Here is a 25,555-nt window from a genome sequence, read left to right as displayed (position 1 = left end):
TCTTTCCCATTGTTCCAGCATCTTCCTACAGGCCTTAAACTCTTCTCTCCATACAAAGAAATTCTCCCTGTTTGTCTTTGACCCTGGTCAGCATACAGGAACACTGGTTGCTGCTAGCTGTCCCCATGCTGATGCCCTGGCACATGGAGGAGACAGAGAAAGGTTGGGCAAATACGGCCTGTGAGCCAAATTTGGCCTGCCAGACAACTTCATCCGGCCTGTGGGTGGGTGCCCACCAATTCATTGTATTTGGCCCAGCCCGCAGTTGCCCATGCTGTGCTCCACAGGGGTCAAGCCCCTCTGTTGCTGCTGCTGCCAGCAGTGGGGGACTGTGCATCATGGGGGGGGGCGCTACAGGCACGCCACACCATACCAGCACATACACCTACACCCCCAGACACCCTCCCTCACCCCCCACATCTCCCCCCAATAACTCCATACCCACCCACACACATTATACAAGAATAAGACTTTATTTTGAGCTATTATGCAATCACCTCTATATACACTACACAAAGACATATAAAGCAGGACAAAATATTTTTTGAAATAAAATTAAAATATGTTATAGTAGATATTTGAGTTTTAGTATATGATATTTTTTTCTGGTTCCAAGATGGTAACTCCCTTCCCCAAAAAGGAGTACTTCCAGGGATAAAGGGGGAGGGATGTCCGATGGCAAAGGTCAGTGGTTAGGAATGAGACTTCTAGTCCCAAGGTGGTGACCAGGTGATGGGGCACCTATCAAGGGGTGGGGCTACCCTTGTGACCCTTGACAGCTCACCAAAACTCATTAAGTGGCCCTCCAGCCAAAATAATTACTCACCCCTGAGATAGAGGGAAGGGCCCAACTGAAGAGATGGGGAAGCAGGCAAGAAGGATCTGTGGTAACTAGCAGATATTCCCCTCTAGAACCTGGAGCTGCAGCAACCCACCTCTCAGCAGTATCTCTGAAACCCACTGGCAAACTGCATCACCTCGCTCTAGGGCAGTGGTCTCCATCCTTTTTAAGTAGGAGATCACCTTTGGCATTTAAAAGCAACCCAAGATTTACCATGCACTGCTGCCACCCCCCCAGCAGGTAAGTCTGTGGGGAGGGGGGCGGGGGGGGGCGCAGATCGAGGCAGAGGGAGAAAAAATTATTTGGGGGCATGCCTCCCCAGCAGGTAAGTCTGTGGGGAGGGGGGCGGGGGGGGGCGCAGATCGAGGCAGAGGGAGAAAAAATTATTTGGGGGCATGCCTCCCCAGCAGGTAAGTTCCACCCAGCCAGGACCCCACGCAAGTTACCCTTGCTCTTGCCTCTGTGGCACTGTCCCTCACCGTGGGGGCCTCGATCTAGCCCCCGCCCCTTCCCTCCCACACGGACTGACCTGCTGGGCTTGGGCGTGCACGTGCATGTACATGAGCACTCAGCCCCAGCCTTGGATCGACTCCAAGAGGCTCTGAGATCTACCGCAAGAGGCTCAGGGATCTACAAGTGGATCAAGATCCACTTGTTGGTGACTACTGCTCTAAGGACTGGCCCACGTACAGGATAAGAGGCTGTCTGCTACCACCTTCTCCTTTGCCTCATGTGACAGGATGATTCTATGAATCTCAAGGTTCAATCTCACCGATGACTCAGGCTTGGGGTTTTCTCAGTTTCTTTTTATTAAATCTAAAAAATTACATTAAAAAGTTTGTGCAGTGTAGAACGTCACAGTTGGGTGAATCTCACCACAGTAAGAGATGCCAGAATTAAGGCTGAATCTCACCACAGTAAGAGATGCCAGAATTAAGGCTATCCATGAAACTTGGTTTCAGTTCCCTTGTGTTTGATAGTCTTAATTATATGATCACACGCTTTATTTTCTACAAGGCCTCTGCCTCATTTCCTGCAGAGGATCAGTGGTTTCTCATAATGGATCAGAGTTGCCCAGTGAATGAGGATGATGTCTGTAGACCCATATTTCATTTATTGCAGGAACTGAAAAGCAAGGGATTTGGAACTAGAGGATTGTTTTAGGATTAAAACAGTGGACCCCACTGCCCAGTGGATTCTATGCTGGCTGAGTCGCTTACAAACGTTTGGCAGATGGCTGCTGTGTTCCTCAGTTGCTGAGGAGCTTGGCTTGCAGAGGTTGTGAGGGCACAAAGATGCAGCGTCTGGCAGTGGAAGATGTATTTTGAAAAGCAGGACATGTCTATGCTGGCTGTAGACTGCTGTAGGGAGCACTGCAGTGACGTGTTGCATGCCTGCCTGTGCTGCACCGCAGAATGGACGTAATGTAGCTGTCTTAGAGCAGTGCTGGGCATGTGCCAGTAAGCGTGCCCAGAATAAGGATCTTCCTGGCATGTGCTCTAAGGCAGCTAGGTTATACCTGTTCCAGGGTGTAGCGTGTATGGAATGGGCATGCCAAGCTTCATTGACGCAATCTTTAGCCCAGTGCTGTAATGAAGATAAGTCATAAAGTGCTATAAAAATGCACCCAGGATTAATGGACATCCTTAGCAAAAAAAAGATAAAAGAGGTCTAGAAAATTTGACATATGAGGAGATGTTGGAAGATTTGATGTTATCTGGTCTGAAAAAGAGAAGATTGAAGGGTAATTTGATAACAGTCTTCAAATGCAAAACAAGTTGTTCATAAAGATCAATTCTTCTCTCTGTCCACAGGGACAGGACAAGAAGCAAGGGTCTCAAGTTGCAACAAGGGACATCTAACTTTGAAATTAGTAAAGACTTTCTAGGCATGAGGGTGGTTAAACACTGGGTTAAATTACTAAAAAAAGGTGGTGGAACTTCCTTCATTGGTAGTTAAGTAGAGGTTGGGCAAAACACTTGGCTGGGATAGCTTATATGGGAATGATCCTGCTATTCTTCCAGTCCTATTTTTCTATTATTCTAATTTGGGCCTTAAATACAGTATCGTCTATAATTTGGAAATAATATGAAGTGACATCATGACAATACATTCACTACTGTTTAGGAATTACTCAGATGTTACAGCAATGGACATCATAAGATGAGGCAGAGTAGTAATTCTGCATTCTGAGTGGGATCTGAATGCTAAGCAGGCAGTCAGATCAGGGATATGTTAACTAATGAGGATAGAAAGAAATGCAATATGTGAGGTCTCAGACAGTAAGTACTATCCATCCACTCCGAGCACAGAATGAGATGGGTCCTGTGGCAGAAAAATAGTATGAGATCATGTAATTAAAGCCTAGTATCATAATGCGCATGTGTGGGAAGGGGCCAAATAAAGGTTTCCCTGGCCATCTTCAATCCAGCACTGCCTTGATGATGTTACATTTTTGTTACGCAGTATATTTTATAACTTGCAGTCCTGTAGAGTTCTGGTTTCTGTATGCCTCATCCATAGATCTCACTGTCAAATTCAGTCATGTTTCCCATACTACCTTGCACCAAAGGTCTTCAAAACATTTTACATGCATTAATGACTGAAGGCCAATATGAGCAAAGGGGTGGAACATAGAACAGAATGCCCTATTATTCTTGTTGTTGTACTACGGTGGCTTTGTGTAGTTTCACTTCTTCTTGGTGGTTTGTTTGGATTTTCCATCTGCAAGTTACACATTTTTTTGTGACCTAAAATCATTGGAAATAATAGGTAGCTAATATTTTTGACTGTGCACTCAAGTGTTCTCATGGGCTATTTAAAAAAAACACTATAAAGGATCAGTAGGTAACTTGTTACTTTATATCCTGTTTGGAGAGTCAAATTTGCTTGGCTAAATTTTCTGTAATACAGACCATTTCCAGAAATGCAGTTTCAGTTTTGTTTGAAATCCAACTGACTAGGTCCAAGGATACCTGATACTCTGTCCGCTTGGCGGCTGCTTAGGTTAACCAAGTCTTCCACTGTTGGGGCAGTTCCATTGGGTAGGACACTGCAGATGCTGCAGTGAGGGTAAATAAACCTTTACCTTTTTCCCTTTCCCTTTCTCTACAACAGTATTTTGAATTGTTTGCACTTGGGCGGACTTGGCTTGGGACATGACAGTGTTCTGCCTGTCATGCCTCTCATTTCGCTCATATACCACTGTGACCTGCGAGAGGGAAAATTGCACTGAAGTACTGGGAAGGCAGGGAAAAGGCTTGCATATATACTAAGTTTTAGTTGGAAGACTGTTGCCCCATAAGAGCTGCAATGTTTTATGTTTGTGTATTTTTACTAATATCATGTTCTATAGTAAAATCTACTAGAAAAGTTATGGTATGGAGAATTACTGTGTATCAAAGCAATCTGCTCCTGCGTGCATATATTTAAAAAAGAGAAACATACAAACTGCTGTGGCCAAAACAAGATACTCTTTGGCTGATTTAATGCTCATCTGGGTTTCCTTTATTGCTGATGCCCCATGGAGTGATGGCATTGCAGTGGAAAAGAGATGTTTGGCTATTGTTTAGCTTGCATACTACATCCTTTCCCCCTACCCTTCATTTGTCTTATCTAGTTAGACTGTAAATTCTTTGGGTGGGACTGTCTGCTATTCTGTGTTGCATAATGGAGCCTCGTTTTTGTTTGGCTCCAAATCACAACCACAATATAATGTTTCTAAAACCTTAGAGTATGTTTTTCAGTTGCCTATGTGCTAAATGCTCCCTCTTGCTCAGTTAGCGGGCATATTTAGCACATGGTTTCTGATGCAAATGGACTTGTGCCCTTTCTTTGTGGTTGTCCTTTTAATATTTCACTTGAAATTTGTCTAGTTTTATTCCTGGTGTTTGGTTTTTCATAGTCCTGGTTGCTGATGTGGGTGGGCACATAGTTCTAAAGCACTTGCTTGTATATCATTCTATTTTACAACAGATCCTGTGTTGTAACAAAATTTCTCGACTACTCCTTGTTTCCCACTTTGCTTGCTTGAGTATTTGTGCTGATAAATCTTATATGAAGTTTTTGCTTGTTTTTTTGTGTTTTAAACTGTAAAGCTTCTCTAGATTGTCTTAACGCAGTCCTATTAGGTTGGTAAAAAGCACTGGTTCAAAACAAGAGTGTGTCTTTACTGTACTGTTTTGCAGGACTTTAAACGGACTTGGTATCTTGGTGTGTTCCATGGATGGATCAGTGGCGTTTTTGGACTTTTCCCAGGATGAACTTGGTGATCCCCTCAGTGAGGAGGAGAAGGTACTGGGAACTCTCAGAATAAATGTGATTGTACATTCTGTATTAAGATCATAGGCTAAGGATACTCAGAGAACTTCATAGTGAGACTTGTTTTCATTTTAGAAAAATGTGGTCCTGTCTACTTTTCAAAACCAGAGAGAGCTTTTACTTAAAAAAAAAAAAAAAAAAAAAAAAAAAAATGCTGTCTTTTTTTAAAAAAAAAAAAAGATTTTTTTTAAAAAAAAAAAAAAAAAAAAAAAAAAAAAAAAAAAAAGTAATCAACCAATCTGTGGTATTAAATATTCTTTCCAGGGTAGAAACTGTTTGGAAAACGCCCATCTGCTTACGTTGCATTATATTGTTGAAACTTTTATGATGGCCTGGCTTCAAAATTATTGTTTTAAAATTATTTTTGGGGCTTTGTATGCAAGTCTTTTTTACTTGCTTTTCTATCAGCTGGTTTTTCACTCGCATTGGAGCTGGCAATTGTAGCTTTGTTTTGCATTAGATGTTATCTGGAAGCATAAACAAAATGATGGGAAAGGAAACTCTTTGGATGGCATGTAAATAATACTGAAAGTGCATATGGTATATTGATCCTAATAGATTTGTGTGATGCCTTTATAACACAGTTGCTGCTATATTGGTAGCAGCTGTAATCAGGTTTTCTTATATTTGCATTTTAACACCTATAGAGCAACATTCATCAGTCTACCTATGGTAAAAGCCTGGCAATAATGACAGAGGCTCAATTGTCCACTACCATTATTGAAAATCCAGAGATGCTGAAGTATCAGCAGAGACAGCAACAGCAGCAGATGGAGCAGAAGAACTCGGCAATAAGGGATGCCACAGGGGCTGCAACAGCAGCTCCCAAAGTTGCAAGCATGGTTAATGGGGAGAGTTTGGAAGACATTAGAAAGGTAGGCCCTCTTGGATGGTGACTTGACAGCATCAAGTACAAAGCTAATACCTATCAAACAGTCTGTACAGGAGCAGACTGTGGTATCCTACTTGTGGTGAACAGCACCTTAGTCCACAAGTAGCTCATTTAAGGTTAATGGGACCATTTGTGGTGTTCTAATGCTTTTAAACTGGAGTAAAGCTATGCAGATTTGATCTGCAAATATTCTTGTAATATATTTATGTACATTTATGTATGGGCTTCACAGTGTGCAGAAAAGGAAATCAATTAAAGATACTAGTTGTAAAGCAGGGTTTTGTAGCTTGATTTTATCATGCAGGAGATTGGATATCAAGAACAATCCCTAGATTCACTTCTGAGCGTACAGGGTGACTTGATTATATTCAGCATGCACAGATTAGAGAATATTTCAGAGTTGGCTCTGTAATATGGAAAATGGGTTGCATGGCTGGAAAACATCTTTCCAGAAAGGTGGATACAAATCAGAACATATAGTATTTAGAATGAACTGTTTATATTTATGATGATGTCCATGAGAACGAATCAGAAAATAGGGCTCCATTGTGCTAGGTACTGTATAAACTTTTACCAGAAAAGCTATTCTTGTTCCTAAAAGCTTGCAGACTGAAAACCCTGTTTATTTGTATTGACAGGAAATTGAGCAAAAGGTAATAGTTGGGAGTCTTAAGTTCAGAAACATAATTAAAAAATAGTCCCTTCATAACTGAGAAACACGTTCCATATGATGCATCTACCATTGTGTCATTTGGAGGACACATTCTGATTGATTTGATTATTTTTCTCTTCACCAACAGAATCTCCTAAAGAAGCAAGTGGAAACACGGACAGCAGATGGCCGGAGAAGGATCACACCTCTCTGCATAGCTCAGCTGGACACTGGGTATGATTTGAAGCTTTTTGTTTTTATTCTGTCCTCTACTTCCAGCTCCAAACGAAAAGTCATGTCCCTCTTAATTACTTTGTATTTTAAAATGTCTTATCTTTAGAAAATTTTAATCCACAGGGTATTTAGCTTGCTTTGCAACTATCACTTCATCTACCACCATAATGCAGTCTTTTCTTGGGTAGGAAGCAGCAGCTCTTCTGTGGAGACAATACTGCATGTAAATTTAAAGAAAAATAAATTAAAATTATAACACAGAATAATTTAGGTGAGGAGACTGTAATAATCTAAATCAAAATTTGGCTGATATCCAATGGTGAATACCTTTTCCATCATGGAAATTTGTATGGGATCTTGATTGACCATCAGTGCAGTTTTATGTCTCATCCAAAAAAGTTTTCCTTTCTAAAACTGTATTATCTTATTGAGTAATTTAGTTTTAGATCAGGCAGTCTGAATTCCTGTCCTCAGCATGAGCATTTTTGCTTGTATTTTTAAAGAGGGAAAGTTGCATGCAATAGATGTCAAACAGCAGGCTCATGAGTGAAAAATAAACTTATTTTTTTAAGAAGCTGCTTAGATTACTCCGTGCTCAGTCTAGAGCGCTTTCTAGAAGATACATCTGCATACAGTGTATTCATGTCAGCCATAAGTTTGACTTAAATGAGCGACTTTCACTGGCAGTATTCTTATATATTTGTGAATATCTGCAATCATCCTTGTGTCCTGTTAATAGTAAGATCTTGATACTCCCTTGAGAAGTTAGATGGGTTGCATCTGAAAAGGCAGCTTATTCTGAGCTTTAAAAGATAAAGCTAATGTTCTGCATCTAACAGCTAACTTTATATTATATAAACACTTTAAATGTTTATTAGAGTTCACCAAAAATGGTTGAGCTTCTCCCCAGCCTGTTCTTCAGCAGTTGGGTAACAGCTGTTACCCCAAAGTAACACATCATCCTTTTATTTCATTAATTAATAAAGGCAGATAAACCAAGATACACCACATTCGCCTCAAATGTATTTAAAATAAGAAAAGAAAATCAATGGAAGAAACTGAAGGTTTAAAAAAAAAAATTAAAAATCATGTTATCCTCCCACAAAAGGAGATCAAAGTTGGCTTAAAATATTCCTTAATAAACCATGTCAGTATAAGTTAGATATTTGATTTTTTTTTTAATGTTTTCTCGTAGGGATTTTTCTACAGCATTCTTCAATAGCATCCCAATATCTGGATCTCTGGCTGGGTCAATGATGTCTTCTCAAAGTAGCCAACAACTTGTGTCATTAGAGTCCAATGCAACCAACTCCCTCAATACTTCAAAGCCTTCCATAGAACCAACAGCAGCCAGTATAAAACCAACAGATGATGCAGCAAATAAAGATGGGTCAGTATTTGCAAGATGTCTAATTTTTTGCCTTTGTGACTTTTTACAGTTTTTATTCTTCAGAATGATGAACAAATCTGCAGGCCAGGCCTGGAAATGAACTTCTCAAGCGCAACCCGTTATTTATATTCTCGTTCACTGCTCTAAGAATCCATGCTTAAATTTCTGAGTGCAATTGGTAATAATGAAACTGTCCAAAACTGCGGTTTTGGGGCTGCATAAATGGAAATATTGTGTGCAGGACATGGAACTAAATGGTACTAATTAGTGCAGGTTAGACCTCAGCTGGTGTCATGTGCATTTTTGAGTTCTGCATTTTAAGAAAGATACAGAAAAATGAGGGGCAGAAGGATTTCATGGGGTGAGGGCAGGGGGAGATGGACTAGTAGGTAAATATGTACTTAAAACACTGCTGTGAAGTAGGGACACATGGGAGCCAAATTCAAGATGCATGGACAGTCTTAATTTTAGTGTTCTAACTTGAGTATTGTATTTGGCTTTGAAACCTTAGTAATGTTCTTTTAACATTGGCTTTTTTGTATGTAATTTCCTAAATAAAAAGCAAATTGAAAACTAAGTTCTATCTTACTGACATTCATGTGTACTCCCACAAAAAAAGATCAGCAGGATTGAGCCTTTAGATTAACCATGCTTCAACTAATGCAGTAAATGACAGCAGGGTATTTATTTACTGATAGTAAAACAATGGGGCAACTAGAAATCTTGGGGTTCTCTTCCGCAATGCAGGGGAAGAGGCTGCTCTGATGTTCACTTTTCTGCCCATTCCCTTCCTCCTGTTCCTCTCATTTTCCCTACCCCCATCTGTCTATCCTGGTCAGCACATCATATTTTTCCTTCTAGACCTGCTTGCCTTATTCAGGCAGACCTATTTTCCCCATCTAGGCTCGCTGTCCAAGTTCTGGTCATTCCTTCCCTTTCAGTTGCTCATTTGATTTCCTTCTTCCCCACTCTTCTGGTCTTAATCTGCTTCTTGGGAATCTTTTGAGGCTAGCCAAGGTTTAGAGTATGCTGACAAAAGAAAGGATGAGTTGTCTTACAATTTATGTATTTCCCTGTGTGGTCAGTTTCATTCAACTTCTAGCTTTGGTAGGAGGTTTTGAATAAGCATTGATTGGTGATCAGGGATTTAGGTTTCCAGATAGTCATGTTTTTTCAATCTTTGGGTTTTTGTTCTCTTTTTCCTGAACAGTGTAAATGCTACCTCTGCTTCAGCTGCTCCTCCGGCATCATCTTCTGTTTTAACAACCCCATCCAAGATTGAACCAATGAAAGCATTTGATTCCAGATTTACAGAACGATCCAAAGCCACCTCAGGGACTGCTGTTGTAACAAATGCAAATCAGACTGCCATAGACAGGTAAGAGACCCTTCAAGTCAGAGGAGGGCAATAAAGCAGAGAGTTAAAGCTGTACGGTTCCCTCAGCTCTGCATGCATTAATGCCAGGTGTCTCAAGATTGACTTGGATCTCCTCCGTAGATGGAAGCCAAGAAGAGGAGGTGCAGGTGATTAAAGTTTTGAGGTAGCATTAGCCATGCATGTTCATGTGTGTTATGTGGCCTCAAGCATGTGGGGCCAAAGAAACTCAAAACTTTCAGTTAAAACTTTTGCTTTGAGAGTTAAAATTATTGTGTGTTCTTCTTGGAGTATAAAAATAGCTGGTGTGCCTCCATATAACAAACAGTAAACTCCATCCCCACATAAATTATATTACCATAAGATATAGAAAATATCTCAGCATCCCAGTAGCTGCAGAGAAATTTTAGTGTTCTGTTCTAAAAAAGATCCAATAAGAAATATTGCTTTTAAGGTTCTTGCCTATGGAGCCACAAATTCTTAAATCTAAAAATGAAAACATTTGCTATATGACCAATCTGTGCAGGCTATAACACCTCTATCCACATGTCCCATAACAAATCACATAAAGGTCACTGCTGTTTGCAAGAGAGGTATGTAGTCTGTTTAAAAAAAAAAAGAGAGAGAAAAAGAAAAGAACTTGCTTTACCTTTATCCTATTTCTAGTCCTAAAGCTAACCCCAACACGAGTGTCTGTGCATCCCCAAATAAGGAAACAAATCCACACAGGATGATTTGGGTCCATCTATACCTGGTGAATTGTTTGAAACCTATCTTAAAAATACAATTTAAAAAAATCTTTTGTTCTATAGGGTCTAGCCAGCATGCTTTCTATACATGAAAAAGTATCCTACTAATCACTGAATTCTTTTAATGTGCCAATAAAGTAGTAGATAAAGGAGAACTGCTTGATGTAATTTTAGAGTTCTGAAAGGCCTTTAACCAAGTCCTGTACACAAGAAGCTTATAAAGAAACAAAGTGGATATGGGATGAAGGACAAAACATCACGAACCAAAAATTGGCTAGGAGAAAAAAGCAAAGAGTAGAATAAAATGTGCTGTTTTCCTCATGGAAACACTTAGTTCTCCTCACTAGGTCCCATGTAATTTACTGCATACATAATTTGGAAAATGGGGGTTAGTAGCAAAGTAGCTGAATATGCAGGCAACAGTTACCTAATTGAATCAGAACCAGAGAAGACTGTGAAATTGAAACCCAGTCAAGCTGTGTAAATGGAGAAAACAACTCAAAATTTCATCTGCCATTAATAAATGCCAAGTAATATATGTATGTTTTTCATGATAAAACCTGTATGTTTTTCATGATAATTTTTCAAGCTCTCTATTGTCAGTTTTATTCCCTTTCACCTCCTGTACTCCTGTCTACCCACCGATGCACCAGAGAAACCTACCTTTAAAAATGTCTTGGAGGTGTTCAAAAGGAGGCTGGACAAGCACCTCGTTGAGCTTGTTTGAGCCCAATAACCTCCTGCCTATGGCAGAAGACCGAACTTGATGATCTTATGGGTCCCTTCCGGTCCTTTAAGTCTATGATTCTGTGAAATCAACAATAATGAAACCAGTTTCTTTGCATAAATTCAGGTTGCATTGTCTGGTTGGACAGTTGTTCCTCATGTGGAACAGTATCCATAACCCAGTTAAATGAAGTTTATTTACAAAAGTATGGAAGGCTTTAGTTGCTGAGTCTTGTATTGGCTTAGTGGTCTGCACTCTAATTTTTCTTTTAAGCAGAGAATTAACTTGAACAAGCTGTATTTTGTACAGCCTATACTTGCACAATGAAATTAGAAGTTTTCTCTGGGTTTTGTTTACTTTGCACTATTTTCAATGTTCAGGCAAGCCTAAGAATGGCCTTGCTGCCTGGCTAGAAATACCTGGTGGGTAGGATTGGTGGCAATTTTGGAAACAGCTTGTGTAAATGATTTGTTGTTGTTGTTGTTTACTCATGCAGATTGAAGGATCAGAATTTAATTAAAGAAAATAAGCCCAAGGATATCCTGGAGAGTAGCAGTGACAGTGAGGAGAAGATTCCAATTGCTAAACCACTGTCAATACCCAAACGTAAACTAGAACTTGAGGGAGAAACAGTAGAAAAGAAGAAAAAAGGAAGGCCACGAAAAGATTCCAGACTTGTACCTGTGACTTTAACTGTTCAGGTGACTATGGTGTCAACAATTTAATTGTTATCTATAGTGATGACTCTTTGCAGTCTCTAATATTTATGTAATTTAAAAAATCTCATGTTGTCCTTTGTTTTAAATTTAACCAAGGTGTGTTCAGGGAAGGATCAGAAGTATGAAGGTCCCTGAGAATGTTGTGGATAGTTCTCTTGCTTGGCTGCAAGACTTTAACGTAAAGATGCATATAACATCACAGATCTTTGTGGTGTATACATACAAACATAGCACTTACCTACTAAATAGTATGCAGAGTATTAGAATTAGATGCTGGACCTTTGCAACAGCAACAGATGTTTGCCACTTGATCAAAAAGAAAAAACTCCGTTAGCTGTCAGTAATCTTTAGACTTGGTAGCAGTGACACGATTGAGACATCTTGAGCAATTATGATCATCTAGTCTACGGATGATGGTACCGAGCCGACAAAGCTAGTGCATTACAGCAGTATGTCCCATCTTTATCTGGGACACAATAACTGTCTTTATTCCTAGTATTCAAAGCTGACTTTTTGCCCTGAATCACATGAGGAATTCTGTTAGTTAGTTCATGTTGAAAATGTTAAAGGTGGCCCAGTACATGAAGTAATGATCACATTTATGCTTGTTTGTTCTTTTAAAAAAAATTTTAGCTACTAGGGAGAACTCAGACCTAGTGTTTATGTAATTAGAAAAAAAAAGATTTTGAACATTTGCAATAGGATTTTTGTGTACAATTAATCATGTGTAGAGGATTTGCTTTGGCAAACATAATCTGCGTTATGGCATATTTGCACGGGAGAACTTTAAAAAATGCCAATCGTGCTGTTCTATTTGTCTTTAACATTCTATTGCTAAGTATTATTTAACTGTTTAATTGTTTTTTGGGGTTGTTGGTTTTTTTTTCAGTCCCCAGCTGCACTGGCCTCTGAGAAGGATGCTATTTGCATCTCTGCACCAGCATTAGCACTTAAACTGCCAACCCCAATCCCTCAGAAATCGTTTACATTGCAAGTAAGTGGGCAGCAGCGAACCCATCATTTTTAAAATGTTTACTTAAGTGGCTTTTCCTCATGTTCAAACGAGACTTGATTACTTTGTCAAAAGGACCCTTAAGATGCTCAATCTTCATTCTAAATTGAACAATTACACTGCTGTCTGTCAAAATAGGAGGTCTACTCAACTCAGCTTTTTTCAGGGCTGACCTAGAGAGAGAGACACTTGGGAAGGTTAATGTGAATCAGGTTAAGTTGTGAAGTCAACATGGATAAGTTGAAGTGCTTTCCACTTCTGTGTGGTTGGTCTTGTTGTCGAGTAAAGTGGTTTTATTGTCCAGGGCAATGCTCAATTAACTTCAGTGATACCAGGCTGCTTTCCTCCTGAACGAGAGCTTCCACATAGTGTTGAATGAGCTGTAAAATATGCACGTTCAGTTTCAGTCCTTTAGTTAGAATCATAGAAAATGAGGGTTGGAAGGAACCTCAGGAGGTCAGCTAGTCCAACCCCCTGCTCAAAGTAGGACCAGCCCCAATTACATCATGCCAGCCAGGGCTTTGTCTACCTGGTTGATTTGCCTAAACTTTCCAGGGTCTTCTTATGTGTAAGACTTTTCCACTGACTCCTTCCTTCCTCTGTCCCCTACTACTGAAGACATCCCTACAGACTGTTCCCTCCCCAGGTTCCAGTATGTAACCCCAGCTCCCTCTTGCTGCAGCCTCTTTGCTTCCCATCTGACCTGCCTGTACAGCTGATTTGGCTTCTAAGACAGTTGTCAGCTCCCTTCTTCCTTCATTTAGCTTTGGTGAGAAAAGAGGAAAAGTAACAGTAGACACAGTCTGGGTCTAGGGCTTTCTCCTCACATGTTTGTCACAACCAGATCTCTACAGTATTAAGTGAATAGCTGTATAATTCCTCAGAGACCTATGCGCAAAGTAGGAGGACATGCTCAGTGTCTATCGGCTTGTGTTCCTATAAAATGCCTCGTCTGTGTACTTGTAGCACAAAAGTCTGGCTGTAGGCACAGGAATTCTGGAAGGCTGGAGCAAAATTGGATCCAGCTACTGGAATTGCTGCCCAGGAGTTGGGGAAAAACAAAGCATAGAAAAAGTGTAGAAAAATATTAACACTTTCTTTATCTATGTTTTCAAGATGTGCTGGAAGCATTGCTGTGTCTTAGTCCTGAATGGCTCTATGTCGCCACAGTCTTTCCCTTTTCAAATAGTGTTGTTCTGTTTTGAGGCCATTTAAAAAAAAATTGAAAATTTACCACTCTTGTTCCTTAATGTTTTCAGTGCTAAACACTGAAGTATTAACTGGGCCCCCTATTAAACCTACATCATTTTACAGTTCCTTGAGCTGTTTTCCTATATATAAAAAGATATACCCTGTTCTTTTGTAGGTAAGTTCAGATCCTTCCATGTACATTGAGGTAGAGAATGAAATGACCACAGTTGGAGGTTCGAAGCTGAGCAGGCTAAAATGTAATCGTGAAGGGAAAGAATGGGAGACAGTCCTCACCAGTCGAATTCTCACTGCAGCTGGAAGCTGGTAAGAAAACGTGTTAAAGAAGTAGGTACTTCCAGATAACGAGCAAGTCTTTTGGTCAAGGGAGTCTTTGGGGCTGTATTGTGACACCATTAAACATGTGGTTAGTGGTTACTGTATTCAGGGTGCCTTTGGAAAATGTTCAATGTGTTAAGTATATCCTATTTAGCATTTACGTGTTCTTAGACAGCTTCTCTGAATTTTGCTACTTACTGATATACATTTCTTGAACATGGATACATTTTGTAAAATGTTCACTGAAGTGCACTGTTACAGTTCATGTCTGTCACTTACTTTTAGAAGGTTATATGATTGCTCAAGCATGCTACAAAATAGTCTTAAAACTTCTCTTCCTGTTAACCCATTTTAGTCCATTGTTTTTCATCCCCTTTCCCCCTGCCACAGCACCTATTCTGGGGGCGTTGGCTTTCTCTGTGACTCCTGTTGATTTCTGCTGTTTAGCTTTGTCAATAGTTCTTTTTTAACCCTTTTACAATGCTTTGGTATTCAATGTGGCAGGGGGATAAATATAATATGCTCTGTGTATAGTCCTGATGGAAGCCTTATCATTCTGTTAGCTCTGAGAGTCCTGACCTAACCAGTATCCCTATTATGCAATTGTCAGACACCAAGTCTCTGCTTTAAATGTCTCCATTAAAGTGAACTAAAACATGAGAAGTAACAATTGCTTAGTCAGTACTTCCAAAACAAAACTTAAAGGAACATATTAAATAGGTTCTTTTTTGGGGAGTACAAATGTCCTCTGAAATATCTGCAGTTTCTCCTGCTTACTTGTCTCAACTGTTACTGTTTAACTTCCACATCAGAAATTGAGTTTAAAATTTGTGTTCTTCTTGAGGTCAGAACTATGATACCCAAAAATTCATGTAAACCCCATAATTACTCACATACCATCCACACACCTTTTCCCCCATAACTAGCCCTGCAAAACTGGGGGGTGTATTTTAAGCGAGGAAGCTGTTTTTTGCTGGAATGGTGGCTGGTGGCTGGCTTCTGACCACATGCAGGAGGGGTGGAGCCTGTTCTTCATCATTTCAGCTCCACAGCTAAAGCTTTAACCCTGCCTCAACCACTGCCAAATTGGCTGACAGAGTTAAAGCTTAGCTGCAGAATTTCAAGGAGACAGCGAGTGATGCCAAAGAAATAGACCATCTGCTCCATGCAACCAGCATTCAGTCATGGGAACTTTTTTTGCATTCTGCCTTCCCAAAACCAAATGCCTGCCTGCCTTGGAAGTGTATGGTACACAAGGAAATAGAATAGTTTTATACTGGGTTTCTGAATGGAACAAAGTAAACTCATGAAGCTTTGACAAGGTTTTCTTGGTTGCATTTGGAAGGTGCTGTATTTTTGTACAGTTACATACATCATTTAAAAAAATCTCTTAATTAGCCAAAGTGGGTTCAAAGGTCAGCCCAAGGTTTGGTTACCATGGCTTGTGTTTTAGGCTACTCAAGGCGAGTGCTAGTTACAAAACTATGTACAGCCTTCTTTGTTTTAGGCATGCCTTGTCTTCCATAACAGGAAATTGCAAGTGCCTTGCCTCTCATGTCCTTTATCCAACATTTAGACTTAAAAGCATTCTTCAAAGCAGGCTAAAACAATGGTTCTGAAAAGCTAAGGTAAATTTTCCTCCCTCGCTCTATTGAAGGAGATTCTAAGCACTCCTTTTTCTATGCTAGGACTCCTTTGCTGGCAAAACAATTGTCCAGCACTTTTATTTGAAGGATACATTTGGGTTTTAACAGCAGGGTTTTTCAATCTTCTTTTAATTAATTTTGTCATTTAGAAATTCTGTATTTCCACCCTTTCCAGGGGTCAGGCCTGAGAGAGCACAGCATCTTCATCCCACTTTCTCTGCTAGGCCTGGGTATAAAAATAATCTGTCTAAAAAGCCCAGTAGGATTGAAGGGTTAGCTTTGTTAATCAGCCATTTCCTCTCTTTCCCACTATTATGCGATATTAACCTCCATCCTGAGTGGGGAAGAGACTTGAATTTAAAACTCAAAACCACATTTTTCCCTTTTTTTTTTTTTTCTTTTTTTTTTCTCTCTTACCTTTGCTGCATAACTATCATCAGTAACTCAAGGGATCCATTCAATTTATGCAGCTTTCAGTTTTACTGAATTCCAGTGTTTTCTGTTGATCCTTTTCAGTGACATTGTGAGTGTAGCCTGTGAAAAGCGGACCTTGTCAGTATTTTCAGCTTGTGGTCGTCGTCTTCTTCCACCTATAATGTTGCATTCGCCCATCTCCACCCTCCATTGCACAGGTCCTTATATAATGGCTCTCACCACTGCTGCTACGCTCTCTGTGTGGTGAGTACCAAATAGGCTGCCATGGCAAACAATGGTCATTGGCTGCATGTGATTTCTTAGCCTGTTACTTCTATTCAATGAATGTGAGAGATTGTTTTGATCAGTGGTTGGGTTGGTGACTTATTGTGTTGCTGCTTCAGGTCAGCTTAGATCTGGATCCAGGGTTTTTTTGTGGACATGAAATCACCCAAAGGGCCCATTGTGCAAGACTTGAGCCCTCTTGGTTTCCTTTTAAGGACTTAAATGGCACTCTGCATGGGTGAAAAGTCCATCCTAAAAAAGCACGTAATTTATCATATCCAAGGGTCATTAGTTTGAGCAACTTTCTAGGTCAGGGTGATTATGCATGTTGGAGATAAAGTAAGTAAAATACAAATGATTCAAGTTCTCATTTTCATTAAACCAACATTGGAAGGAGCATTATGATTTGTGGTTTAGCAGTTCAAGTGTGGGTTTCAGGAGTTGGTAGGTTAATTCCCAAGTTCTGTTGATTTGCCATTTGATTTTGGGCCACTCAGTCTCTATGCACCTTAATCTACTTATCTGTAAAAAGGGGCAAATAAGTCATACTTATCTCAGAATGTTGAATGGCTAAATGTTGGCCAAGTATGAGGAGATTTTTCTGGTGAAAGGAGCCACAGAAGCACAAATCATTCTAACTCTATAACATATAGCTCTGCCACCTTAATTAGTTAACATCCTGATAAAAATGATTAAAACAATTCTGGGAAGTTATTTGTTATATGATTGGGAGTATTTCATTTGTTTTTAAAGTCTAGATTTTTCCTTTTGTATCTCTCTGCAGGGATGTTCATAAACAGTTAGCAGTTGTTAAAGATGAGTCTCTGCAAATATTATTATCAGGTAACAAAAGGGTACATTTACTTACTGTCCTGAGTCTTGTAGCCCTCCTGCAATATGTAGACCCTTTAATGAAATGTTAAAATTCTACTGAGCCCTAGAAAGCAAGAACAGTGGGTTTTCTTTTTTATGTAGTTGGGTGTTAAATGGAAGTAACTGGGTAATGTTGTATTATGACAGAAATAATTGAGGGAAGCTATAGAGGATGCTGGAATTTACTCCATTCTGGTTCATTTGTAAATGTGTAAATGCAGGGTTGTGGGGTTAGTATGAAATACTTTCTAATCCTATATTTAAATCCACTTGGTATTAGAGTCCCCATTGTATAACTTTCATATAGAGTTAAGTATAGTACAACTTAATAATGGATAAAAGATTTAAAGATCATCTTAAATTTAAGATTTAAAAACTCTTATGTCCCTGCCAATATTTAGCAAAGGAAGAAAATTAACCTTTCAGTGTACACACATTTTAATATCAACCATATCAATCAAAGTTAAAAATGTCTGTCTATATGTGTGTAGTATAGAATGCAAATAATCTTCATGTATAGTCGCATCTGATCAGTCAGCCGTGTACTCAAAAAGACTCTAGGATCAGGATATGCTGAAAAGCAGGAAAAAAAGGTCCATTACCTTTTTTTATAGCACATTCTTTCCAAGCATACTTTATTAGAAGATTGGCTTGAAGATGAAATAAAACTGAAAGATTTCTCTTGAGAAATAACAAACTTAAGTAACAGTGTGACTATTCAGCCATGATATACTGTAAATATCTATTTCCTTATAATTAGTGTTTATGTATCTTGTACCGTCCCAAGATAATATCATGACAATTGCAAAAGAATGATGCATGTTACATTACACTGGCCTCAGTCTGCCTGTGGCATGCTGCGTGCATTCTGTGAGTCCATTCCTTTCATTGCCTCAGTTTCCCCTCCAAAAAAATGGGCACATGACATTGCTTCTTTTATCAATAGAACTGTTGTGAGGATTCATTAGTGGCGTTACAGCCCTTTGAATATACAATATTCTAAATGTTATATAATAATTATTGCAAAGGAATCATGTGTTCTGATTTGATCTATAGGAAGTGATGCAACAGTCTCTCAAATCTTGTTGACTCAGCATGGTATACCAGTAATGAGCATGTCTGATGGAAAGGCATATTGTTTTAATCCTTCTCTATCTACGTGGTAAGTTACACATTCTTTCCTATTTTATAAAGCTTTCTGTGTTGACATGGTATCGCTTCTGATTTACTGCCACTTTACCCTGTACTTGAAACTAAGCCAAGCAGGAACAGACTAGGCTTGTCTGTTGCTTTGCTCCCACTGCCCCAGTATGTGAATGGGTGGGCCAATCCTGTTAGATTTTTATTATTAAGAGTTGTTTAAAATATGCAGCTTAGGCCTGTAACTTTCAAGGCTTTTGTTTCCTTGCTATTTTTCCTAATGACTACATACATGACAATATAAAATAGTCTTTTCTTTTTTAGTCATGTTTTTGAATATGAAAGATTAGTTATTGGGAAATTAGTCTGAAAAAGCTTTCAGGAAGTTTTAGAGTTCTGCTGGGTTTGTATGGGAATTTGTGTTTCTAATGTTGTGGTCTATCTCACCCCCCTGCCCTCCCTTTTAAACAGATTGAGAAAACATGCTCAGAATATCCCACTTTTACTGCCTGGCATCAGTTTGTCTGTATCCCAGGCCAATGAGGAAGGGAAGATAAAATTTCAGCCATTCTCCGACTTTCTCATTGTGTTTCTATTTTCCACATCATCAGAATTATATAAAACAAAGATTCTTTTAGTTGCTAGCTCAAATTAACTGTTATAAGCAATCAAGATTAGTGTAAATGCTGTTGTCCTTTTACATCTGAGCTGTCTGATCAGCCTAAAATTGGTCTTCATTTGAGCAACCCGTTCCCTTGCCTGCCAAGTCCAGGAAGATTATACCCTGGATTAGGTGTGGGAAATGCCAGTTATAGCTGTCAAATCTCTAGGCATCTTTACATTCTGAGAGGAGAGTGTAAGTGAATGGGTGAACAGCAGTACAAGAGCGGGGTTCAACTGTGCAGAGAATCAAGACTTAGAATAAAGTTATAGGTAATGACTTCCTTGTGAAACTGTTCCATACAGTCTTGGTTTTGGGCACCCATCTTGGTTTTCAGTATACCAGTTACAAGTAAGGTGACCTATAAAACATGCCCATGAATAGTCTTCTGCTTTTTTCAGAGCATGTGTTAAGCACTGCTTACATTACTTGAACAGTCACACGAATTATTGGTGTGATCATTTGTATGAAAAGAGTGAATAGTATTTGACCCAAAGTCTTGGACACCAGTATTTTGGTTCCTGGGATTCTTTACTAGAAAAAAGAACTTTAAGAGCACGTAATTGTGAAAATACAAATCTCGTTTTAAGACAGAACAGAATAAAATCCATTTGTCAGCTGAAGCACCACATACTCTGTTTTAACGTGTTTGTTGTGTTTGTTTCCCAGGAATCTTGTCTCTGACAAACAGGATTCGCTAGCACAATGCGCAGACTTCAGGAATAGTTTACCGTCCCAGGAAGCCATGTTGTGTTCAGGACCCTTAGCAGTAATACAGGGACGAACATCAAAGTATGCACTTACACTTTTTATTCATCTTCACATATTAGCCCAATGTTTTTTTCTTCCTTCTGGAAATAAGGTTGGGAGAGGGCACTAATCTGACAGTGAGGTTAATAAAGTGAGTGATTTTAAAGTCTTACACCTTGATAACTTATAATTTAATTTAGTTCAGAGACTGTTTTGAGCAGTATAAAGGAGGCTACACACTTCAATTAATACTAATGCTTCTGGCTCTTTCTTACATGATGGTGCAGTGTTTAATATTAATGTCTTTAGCTCACTTATTTAACAGGATCTTTTTAAGCATTTTGAAGAAGGTTGCATGATTAGTCATTGTTGCATATTCCTAACTTTTGAAGACTTCAGAAGGGCATAGCAAGAACAAGCAGGAGGCTTCTACAGGCAGTTCACTGTCTTATTTCTCTTGCATGTGAACTGGCTTTTCCAAGCCTTTCTGCCTATCCTAGATCTGCTTCCTGCATTTCATACTCCTTAAAATATATATGTTCAAAAAAATTGTTATTTGAGACAAGTGTTTAGGAATGCAAATAACTTGTGTGGTTTTTGTTGTTTGTTTACAAAAACCAAATAACCAGATGACCAAATAACTTAGCTTAGATCAGGGGTGGGCAAAATGCGGCCCATGGGCCGGATGCAGCCCACCAGGCCATTCTATCCGGCCCACAAGGCCCCTAAAATTTTAGAAAAGTAATATTTATCTGCCCCTGGTGGCCTGTCATGTGGCCCTCAATGGCTTGCCAAAACTCAGTAAGTGGCCCTCTGCCCCTGGCTTAGATATTCAGGGTGGGACAAGAAGGGAGAATCCCAAATGGGGAGAAAAGGGAGAAGAGAGAGAATCACAGAGGACAAAGAAGACTAAAGCTAAGCAGTTGAGAGTTGCAGCAATGGGAGAGAGAGTGATTGTGGGGAAAGGAATGATCAGTGGCTACATAACAAAATCCAGAGACCTGTTTCTGCTGGGGTGAATGATGACCCCAGGAGGCTGCAAAGACTCGACTATTGCTGGTCCCATTGTAGAAATTGGGTTGAGGGAGAAGGGAACCACTGAGCCTGGCGTTCCTGGAAAGCCAGTTTGGGTCCTTTTGGAGTGAGGTACCCACGTCTAGAAGGTGATTTTCCATTTTTGCCCATGTAGACAAAGTCTTAACATAATCATTTTGCCTGTTGGAGCAGTACTAATGTTGCTGCTGGAAGCCCAGACTTGTAAAGCACTAGATTCCTTTGACATGTGAAGCCTAGAAGAATAGTGTCTGGAGTATTGCTTTTTGCTATGCTGACAACTGACTTTATTTATATTATGCTAAATCCTCTTTGGCCTTATAGTTCAGGAAGGCAAGCTGCAAGATTGTTCTCCATGCCTCATTTAGTACAACAAGAAACAACACTTGCTTACCTGGAGAATCAGATAGCAGCGGCACTTACGTTACAATCCAGTCATGAATATCGCCATTGGCTCCTTATCTATGCACGGTACCTAGTTAATGAAGGTGAGGTCTGGTTTACATTGTGACTTCTGTACGGATCTGATTGATTGTTCTTAACTCCCTTGTTTTTGTCATGTATGCACGATTGTTTATAATATCCTCATTTGACCGTTGGCTTCAGATATCTGTGCTAATAAAATTAGTATTTTTCACTGAATTTGCTTTCTAAGTGCTTCACTATCCTGAAGAATCTCAGAGTGGTGTAAGTACTGTATTTTCTCATGTACCACATGCCCCTAGACAAAACACACCTTGTTTTGGGAAGGAAGAACAAAGAGAAAAAAAGTGTTTTCCAGTCATAGCTGAATCCTAGCCACATAGAGCAGGGATGGAGTCCACTCCTCAGCACCACTCACTCCTTGCAGTGCAAGCTTTAACCTTGTTATGGCCACTGCCAAATTCTTCTACTTTTTAGATCTTAAATAATGTCAAGTTTTGTTATTTCTAGTTTTGTTGAAAGACTTTTTTGGTAAGGATTTGGAAGCATACTTATTGCATATGCTCATGTCTTAACTCGGGAGGCAGAGCTGTTTGGGTTTATAACAAAGGCATCCTTCCCCAAGCTGATTTGAATATTAGCATTCAATGTGTGTTAATAAAAAATGAAACAAAACTATTTTAACCAGTTGGACCAAACATTCCTTTCCTGTCTTAGTTTCTCAACTTTAAGTCTTTTTACTTTTGTAATAGTTTCATTGAAAATAGTTTTCCTATCATCAGAGTCAACCAGGTGAAATCAGACATTTCTAGAGGGGGAGTGCTGTTACAAATGGTCATAATATAGTAATCAACTATTCCTTTTCTTGTTGCTGGTCAGGCTTAGAAGACTTTTTATGGCAATCTTTAAATATGAAAGCTTTTTGAAATCTAGAATAGATCCATTCGCTGATGTTTGTCCACTCTTTTACTTTTGAAAGAATACTTTCTGTTTGCAGACGTTACACTGATCGGTCTGTTTTGACATCTTTTCAAGGATGTTGTGAGTGACACACAACATTAGCATTTTTAGGTGTCTAAACATATTTCACAGGATAAACCCAGAAATTTCAAATAGGATTTCATACCATCAAAAACATTCTGACTGTTCGCTGTCTTTTTGAGTTGTTTGCAACAGAAGAATTGCTCTATTATTTTTCTTTAGTCAAAAAATGAGTGAAAACTCAGAGCTGACATTTTCTGAGGGGTTTCTCGAGTCTATTGAGAGTACCTCAAGCCTGTCAAGGAGTGCCTCAATTCTAAAAAGGATCTTGCGAGGTCCCTTCCAGCCCCTTACAGTCTATGAATCTATAAGAACTATTGGTTTACATGCTTAAAACTTGAATTAAGACCGATATGTTGTCTAGTGGTTACAGTTTAACTTTTACTAATGACTTTATTTCAGGGTTTGAATATCGTTTGCGGGAATTATGCAAGGATCTACTGGGTCCAGTCCATTACTCAGCTGGAAGTCAGTGGGAATCAACAGTAGTGGTAAGTGCTGATATCAGTGTTAACAAAGAGGTTCCTTTGTATATAAAAAGACTAATTTCTTTTGATAACATTGAAAAGACCATTGCCAAAGCTGAGAACCCAGTTTGCAATCTACCCTTAGAAGTGCTTCTGTGGGGTAATTTTATTGAGCTCTTAAACCGGAAGTTAGTTAATGAAGCAATTTTTCAATATGTTGCCAAGTCAGGTTCAAAAATACAATGGGAGTTGTCACTTGATTTAAATACAATAAACTCTGGTTAATTCACCCCTCCAGGGCAGATGCAAATAATGGTGAATTATCCATTGGTGTCCATTATCAGGAGGTGATAATTGCAGAGGGGTGCTGGTTGAGAATCAGAAAGATTGAAGAATTATCCCACAGGAGAACTGACCATTCTGTTTCTGAAGCTATGCTAACATAGTAATGATTTGTGAGCAATGAAGCTAGAACAAGTCAATCATCACCCAGGCACTGTTTCTTAAGAAAGATGAAATGTCTGTCTTTAAGGACTTAATATAGTATAATTTTTAAAAAATTGGGAACATTAATAGCCCTCAGAGATGCAAATATAGTTGAAACTAAATGTCAAGTAAATAAGCAATCTCTAAACAATAGCTATGAAACCCCTTCCATTTTCTCTCTAATCCACCATTTCCCTTACCTAAATAGTAATGCCCTTGGGGAGATCCTGGTCTTTATTCTGTCTGGTATTATGTTATCTAAGCAACCTAGTAGATGGGAAGGGGTGCAGCCTGTGTTTTCCATTCACCAATCATATATTTAAAGGGCTGCCATGTCAATGAAGCATCTGCCTTTTAATAAAACACAAATTTTCTGTCACTGCACAGAAGCTATAGTAGGATCAAATGTACTTTCCCCGAGGCATTCTTTTTCTCTCAGTGTCTCATCAAAGCAGCTGGATGACCCTAAGTTAGCAGTTCTCTCAGTCAAAGTGAGAATCCACTAAGCTTAAATGACTGTTATATCAAGGGCCTATGCTTATCATCTGAAATACACATGAAAATCCTATTAATGTTTTTTTGTGCAGGGTTTACGAAAGAGAGAGCTGCTGAAAGAACTTCTTCCTGTCATTGGACAGAACCTTCGTTTCCAGAGGCTTTTCACAGAGTATCAAGAACAGCTAGACATCTTGAGAGACAAATAGCATTCTCCAAGATTTTCCCAGAAGAATCTGGTCTGAGAGAAACTGCTGAAAAGCATTAACCAGAGACAGACAGAAGAGGAGAGAGCCCAGTTGGAATGGGGCACTCCTAATAAGGGCCGTACCGGACGGGTTCCCAATGTTTTGTGAATGATCTGCTTTTATTTCTAAAGAAACCCGTAAGTGGATATGTGGAAATACGTGGATGAGCTGGACCGTTTTCCAAGTGGAACTTGACCATCAAAGCGGTGGCCTGTATTCCTACAGGGAGTTGTGGATTTGTACTTGCAGGGTCCTTTTGGGTCTGACTCTCATTACAATATCAAGGAGGCTAGCTGAGAACTGTTTGTGGGGTTTCTTGTATGTCCTGTGAAAAGCACAGTACTTCAGAGTACACTGAACAGCATATTTAACCCTGTTTAGGGTTTTTTGCCTGAGGATTTATTGAGGCTCAGCACTATATTGAGTTAGATGATGAGCCACAAAAAAAAGAAATTTCATAAAATATTAATGTATTATGCAGCCAATAGACTCTTACCTGTGAATACAATGATAATAATAAGAGGCTGGTCTAACACATGGACTATTTTTGTACTAGAATTTGCTAACTTGTAATAAGAAATTTTATTTGGCCAATAATCAGGATATCCCTGCAAGTCACCTTGCAGGAAATGTAACTCTAATTATGACAGCTGTGTCGAAAAATAATTGTACCAAAATTAACATGTCATCATCTGGTTTTTAATTTTTAAATGTTTGTAAAAGACATTTTTGGGGGAGGGAGGGAATAAAAAGGGTGGCTTTTTTTTGTAAGTACCAAAATAAATGAACATTGCATTGGTTAAAAAAGATGGTCTTGCTCTGGATATTCATATGCTGCTTATAGTAGCAGTATAGCATTACTAATGCAGGCTGAATTGTGTTAAATGTACTTGGAAATCAATATGGAGTAAGCATGCATCTGGCCAGTACTGAAGAAGGATTTTTGCTCAGTGAGCTAGACCTCTTTTTTGGACCTACTGCCTTAGGCTTCTAGACTGAATTATGTCTTCACTAGCATGTTTCTTCACATAACTTAGTATTGTAATGGCAGAGGTGCAGCTCCACATGTGGTAGTGGCAATGGTAGTCCACTATAGGCTTGCTGCAGTCATCTGACCTCTACTTGGAACAGTTTT

At 39.3% G+C, this 25,555-nt stretch overlaps 1 protein-coding gene across 1 annotated transcript in view; it reads left to right on the top strand.

Moving 5' to 3' along the window:
• Nucleotides 1-25,227, top strand: part of LOC102376944 (protein HIRA) — a 58,432-nt gene extending 33,205 nt beyond the window's left edge. Inside the window, exons 11-25 of the mRNA XM_025201530.1 lie at nucleotides 5,029-5,134; nucleotides 5,809-6,036; nucleotides 6,854-6,939; nucleotides 8,135-8,329; nucleotides 9,540-9,707; nucleotides 11,677-11,881; nucleotides 12,789-12,893; nucleotides 14,278-14,426; nucleotides 16,601-16,762; nucleotides 17,568-17,626; nucleotides 18,713-18,818; nucleotides 20,127-20,249; nucleotides 21,585-21,748; nucleotides 23,127-23,215; nucleotides 24,265-25,227. Of these exons, the coding sequence (XP_025057315.1) occupies nucleotides 5,029-5,134; nucleotides 5,809-6,036; nucleotides 6,854-6,939; nucleotides 8,135-8,329; nucleotides 9,540-9,707; nucleotides 11,677-11,881; nucleotides 12,789-12,893; nucleotides 14,278-14,426; nucleotides 16,601-16,762; nucleotides 17,568-17,626; nucleotides 18,713-18,818; nucleotides 20,127-20,249; nucleotides 21,585-21,748; nucleotides 23,127-23,215; nucleotides 24,265-24,381 (2,062 nt within the window). The 3' untranslated portion in view covers nucleotides 24,382-25,227. The remainder of the gene's footprint in view (nucleotides 1-5,028; nucleotides 5,135-5,808; nucleotides 6,037-6,853; nucleotides 6,940-8,134; nucleotides 8,330-9,539; nucleotides 9,708-11,676; nucleotides 11,882-12,788; nucleotides 12,894-14,277; nucleotides 14,427-16,600; nucleotides 16,763-17,567; nucleotides 17,627-18,712; nucleotides 18,819-20,126; nucleotides 20,250-21,584; nucleotides 21,749-23,126; nucleotides 23,216-24,264) is intronic.
• Nucleotides 25,228-25,555: the final 328 nt, after the last annotated feature.

The sequence above is a fragment of the Alligator sinensis genome, unplaced genomic scaffold (assembly GCF_000455745.1).
Source record: "Alligator sinensis unplaced genomic scaffold, ASM45574v1 scaffold570_1, whole genome shotgun sequence".
Classification (NCBI taxonomy): Eukaryota; Metazoa; Chordata; order Crocodylia; family Alligatoridae; genus Alligator; species Alligator sinensis.
This window is presented reverse-complemented; position numbering and strand designations above follow the sequence as displayed.